This window comes from Macadamia integrifolia, chromosome 14 (genome assembly GCF_013358625.1).
Source record: "Macadamia integrifolia cultivar HAES 741 chromosome 14, SCU_Mint_v3, whole genome shotgun sequence".
In the NCBI taxonomy this organism is placed as follows: domain Eukaryota; kingdom Viridiplantae; phylum Streptophyta; class Magnoliopsida; order Proteales; family Proteaceae; genus Macadamia; species Macadamia integrifolia.
This window is the reverse complement of record NC_056570.1, coordinates 30,724,021-30,728,997: the sequence shown is the minus strand read 5'-3', so window position 1 is coordinate 30,728,997 and position 4,977 is coordinate 30,724,021. Positions and strand designations below refer to the sequence as shown.

General features: G+C 39.5%; 1 protein-coding gene across 1 annotated transcript; it reads right to left on the bottom strand.

Moving 5' to 3' along the window:
• Positions 1 to 364: 364 nt before the first annotated feature.
• On the bottom strand, positions 365 to 2,192 carry LOC122061110 (serine/threonine-protein kinase-like protein At3g51990). Its single transcript, XM_042624299.1, has one exon. It carries the CDS (start codon positions 2,061 to 2,063, stop codon positions 579 to 581), a length of 1,485 nt encoding a protein of 494 aa, XP_042480233.1. The 5' UTR covers positions 2,064 to 2,192; the 3' UTR covers positions 365 to 578.
• Positions 2,193 to 4,977: the final 2,785 nt, after the last annotated feature.

The following is a 4,977-nucleotide window of genomic DNA, read 5'->3' as shown; positions in this document are numbered from 1 at the left end:
CAAAGCCAGACCATATCATAATTGGCCGGGACCAATCCAGGTCTGGAAAACTCTGGTTACCAACCATGGCATCCTGTATATCCCACCTGCCAAGTTCTGCCAAGTAGTGATCGTGCACGGAAGTCTCTCAGTATTGGCAAGAGTTCTTATTTTATTTTACTTTTATAAATATAGGCCACTACAATTAACTTAATCCAAGTGTCAAACAGAGAAAATTATGCTTATCTGTCAGCAATATTTTATATAACCATGAAAGAATAGATGAGGAAGCTTCAGACATACTCAGGAAATGTATCTCAGATTGGTTCTAAGAGTTAAAATCAAGGGAAAGCATGGTTTGGATTAAATGAAAACAATTTGATCATACAAATTGAGATGAATCAGCTTTGGATTAATGAAAAGTGAAAACAAATGGGAAATTGGATCAACAATTTGTAGGAGGGACATGAGAGATGATGTTCCCTGTAATTCAAATGATAATATGAACATTGAAAAAAGTACAAACAGATGAACAAACTGCTTACTGTTCTACTTGTGGATTCATTACGAGAGTTCCTTTCCATCAAATCCAGGAGGAACTATACAGGGTTTGCTGCTTCTGCAATAATTGCTCTGCTATTGACACAACTAATTCTCTGCCTCAACCTTCCTCCAACAGAGAGGTTTCTACTCAATTGGAAGACACCATCCCTATCATAATTGGTACCAACAGAGCGGGATCTCCTCTGACCAAACAATCCTTGAATTGAAGATGAAGATGAAGATGAAAGCTCAACACCATCTGCCTCATCCCGGAAGCTGGAGTTTCCATCTGTTCCAGCCATGAGATCCATCAAATTGCTCTTAAATGTAAAACCCAGATCAGAATAAACTCTACTTGAGTTCCTCAATGGCACAGAACTTCTATAGTCTCCATTCTCTCCCACTGGATGTCTAAGCTTTGAATTCAAATGGGTATTTTCAGATTCTACAAGGCGGCCTACTGCCTCTATCATCAAACATGGATTACTAACAGATAAACCATTCCAGGAGTGAAGAGGTACCATCTTACTAAGAACCCTAAGGCACTCGACAATGTCCTTCATCGATGGCCTTCGCTCCCTGCAAGACCTCACACACTTGGCTGCAATTACTGATAATTGCTTCCTCACCATTGGATCCTTCGGAGGTGGAATTCTGGGATCGTAGACACTCAAAAGCTTACCTTTCCTTATAAGCGGAATAGCCCAATCGACAATTGAAGGGGGTGAATGCCCAACATCGATTGCTTTCCTCCCACTGAGGATCTCTAACAGAAGAATTCCAAAACTGAACACATCAGTCTTTGTGCTCAGATTATCCGGCGTAAGATACCCAGGATCGAGGTACCCAATTGTCCCCGCCGGTGGAGTCGATCGGAGCCGGAAATCATCGATGTGGCACTGCAATGCGAGCCCAAAATCACCCAATCTGGCATTGGAATCCCGATCAATCAAGACATTTGCAGACTTGATGTCTCTATGGATTACAGGAGGAATTGAGGAGTGAAGAGTATCAATTGCCTTAGCAGTCTGAAGGGCAAATCTGATTCTTCGACCCCAATTGGGCGGTCGAGGCCTGTTGTGAAGAACTTCGTAAAGGGTTCCATTACTCATAAATTCGACAACCAGAAGACGATCTCTGGAGTCATTGGTGAAGCCCAACAAGTTCACAAGCCGAGGACTGTGGATTTTGGAGAGGATATCAATCTCATTGTCAACTTCGTTGCTGGTGTCGACAGAAGACGCGGCACGAGGTACGGCGCTGCGACCTCTGGAGGGTTTCTTGACGGCGACGAGACGGCCGCCGCTGAGGACACCCTTGTAGACCCAACCATGGCTACCTCTGCCCAATAGTTTCTGATCTGAGAAACCATTGGTAGCGGCTTCAAGGTCACTGTACTCGAATTGTTGGATCTTGATGGGTTCTTCTCTGTGATTCTTTTTCTTGGGTTTTTGGGCAGAGGAAGCAGAGCCGGTTTTGGTGGTGCCGTGGGAGTTGGAGGTTAAGATAGAGGATTCAGTTCTGCAGGAAAGAAATCCCATCAAATTTGAATGAAGAGGACTGATGAGAAGAGAGAGACCATTACATCAAATTTCTAGATTTCATGAAGCCCGTGAGCTTTGAAGATTGATAATAACTCACTTATGGAAGGCATCAGAGAGAGAGAGAGAGAGAGAGAGAGAGAGGTGGATTGGGAATTTGGGATTGGAATATTGGAATAAATGGGGACCACACATTACCTAAGTTTATATACAACACCACTTTGACTTGTCCAGACAAATCGTAACCGTCCACAACATCTACTTATGCTTCTGAAATGGGAAAAAAATCCTCTGCAATTCCGATCTCGTACAATTCCGTGCAATACCACCTTTAGGGGGTGACACGTGTATTGATACCAATGCAATGATCCAGATCTGATTTAAATGTCTCTTCACTGATTTAATGTTTTATTAGTTGTACCAGATCTGGATCATTGTATTGGTATCAATACACGTGTCATCACCTGAAGGTGGCATTGCATGGAATTGTACGAGATCGGAATTATAGAGGATTTCAACCCTCTGAAATGTCAATGGTTGGAAGGAGCGGGAATATATAGATCAATAATCAAGAAATGGTTATTTCTTGGGGAAAAGTTCTAAAATTTCAGCTTTCACATAATTGGATCAATCATGGAGTGAAATGAGGCCAAGATGGTTGAAATCGAATGGACATGTCTCTCCTTCGGAAAAAAATCGTCTGCAATTCCGATCTCGTACAATTCCGTGCAATACCACCTTCAAGGGGTGACACGTGTATTGATACCAATGTAATGGTCCAGATCTGATTTAAATGCCTCTTCACTGATTTAATGTTTTATTAGTTGTACCAGATCTTGACCATTGTATTGGTATCAATACACGTGTCACCGCTTGAAGGTGGTATTGCACGGAATTGTACGAGATCGGAATTGCAGACGATTTCAACTCCTCTCCTTCGAGGGGTATCGGCACAAACACCATCATTAACAACCCTTGAAACCTAGCCATAAGAGCAGATAATAGGGCCTTACATAGCTTCCTAATTTCTTCAATAATAGAAGAAATGCTGAGTGGGATGCTTTTGGACAAGTCGGATAAAATGTGAATCACTTATTGGCAGTCACAGATTCCACATGGAAGTTGTAGTAACCTATGAAAATGGCATCTAAGTTGGATTTTATTAGCGATAAAAGAAAAAGATTTGGGTGAGCATAAAACTTATTTTAAGCACGTATAATATGACCTAAAAAAGCCTACGTCACCGGGTAGAGACCTCCTAACTGTTATCTACTTTTCCTCTTTACCTATAAAAGAAAATATAATACTACCACCTCGAATTTCAGATTCTAAAAAGTGATGGTTACCCAAGTTCTTTGAAGTCTTTAATATTAAATACCAAAACACCATCGTGCCTGCCAATCCCACACGGCGAATGGAATTCCCCTTCACGATGGTTGTGGGGTAACTCAATCAAAATTTAAAAACTTGAATCAATTTGTAACTGTTTCCAGTTCGAATTGATATGAATTGCCCTGACTCGCCATAACCCAGTTAGAGCCGTTAATCATAGATTCAGAGTTACAACAACGATTTAGTATTTTCAGGATATATATATATATATATATATATATTGGAGGCTAGGTGTGTGGTGCATGACCATTGCAATTTGAGTATCAGTTATAAATGCCAAATGCCTAAAGATCATGTTTCACTTTGAAGGAAGAGAGAGAGATAGAGAGGTGCCTAACCCTGCATTGGATCTGGTTCCTCTCCATAGAGCCCAGGGACCAAAGAGTGATCTTAAGGCTGGGGTGACCTGGGCATTTTCCTAGGATCACTCTTCGATCCTTGGGCTCTATGGAGAGGAATCCTATCCTTGCACTTAAGGCCCTATCGTAAGGGCCTAACAAGGAGATAGAATTTTTGAGATGCTTTCTACCATAGATAGTAAGTTCAGGAACAACAATGATAGAGGAATGGATATGTACGGTAATTGAACAGGTTAGAAAGCAATAAAATATATTTAATAAAATTTAGCATAATAAAAAATTTACAAAAATGATATGATACATATAACATGATCGATCAGTAAGTAAAAAATATGGATAAGGCGTGAAACATATATGGACTTAGGATTTTTAAGCCCAAAAAGAACTTAAAAACCCCTCTTTATGATTGATTGAAATAAATATTAAGGCAAAGAGTCATATAAGGAGTATCCCTCTCTTTAGGTTTGGATTTTCTATCAGAAAGGGATTTTGGGTTTTGATTTTTTATTCATTCATTTTTAAAATAACAAATACTGTTAAAATCAATAATATGAAAAATATGGAAAAAATATGAAAAAAATGCATGTTTAATTCAGCATCACTTAATAAACACATATTTATTCTTATCTAAAAATTTATACATAAAAATATGAATATGACAATCAAACATTTGAATACGATAAATATTTAATATACCTATTTATTAACTATGCTTTGCACAACTATGATAAAAAGTCCCGTGTAGGCGCTGAAGCCCAAGCCCAAGCCCAAGTTTAATAGATTCAGAAGAAATGTGACTGCCGTTATGGCATTAACCCTCTCCAGAGTCCAGACTGAGAGCTGCTGCCTGTTGGTGGACCTGCGAAGCTTTTGGAGGAGCTTCCCGTTTTCCGCATAGAGATATTTAGAGTAAAAATTCAATTTTGTAGGCAATTATACCTCAAGGTCTCTTGTTCACATGCAATTCAAACCAATTGAATAAATAAATAAAAAATCAAGGACCACAGAAAAGGTGAATATAGAGGGTGTAACAAGTTGATCGTACATTCTTATTAGTAGTTGGACTTGAATCAACTCATTGAAGCCCGACACAGTTTCGACTGAGACAAGATAAGTGGCCCAATGGTCATCTAATTGAATACTATAATTGAGTGATAATCAAT

What these genes read in the sequence shown, in the direction of transcription:
- LOC122061110 (XM_042624299.1), bottom strand. Translation starts at nt 2,063, where the DNA reads ATGGGATTTCTTTCCTGCAGAACTGAATCCTCTATCTTAACCTCCAAC.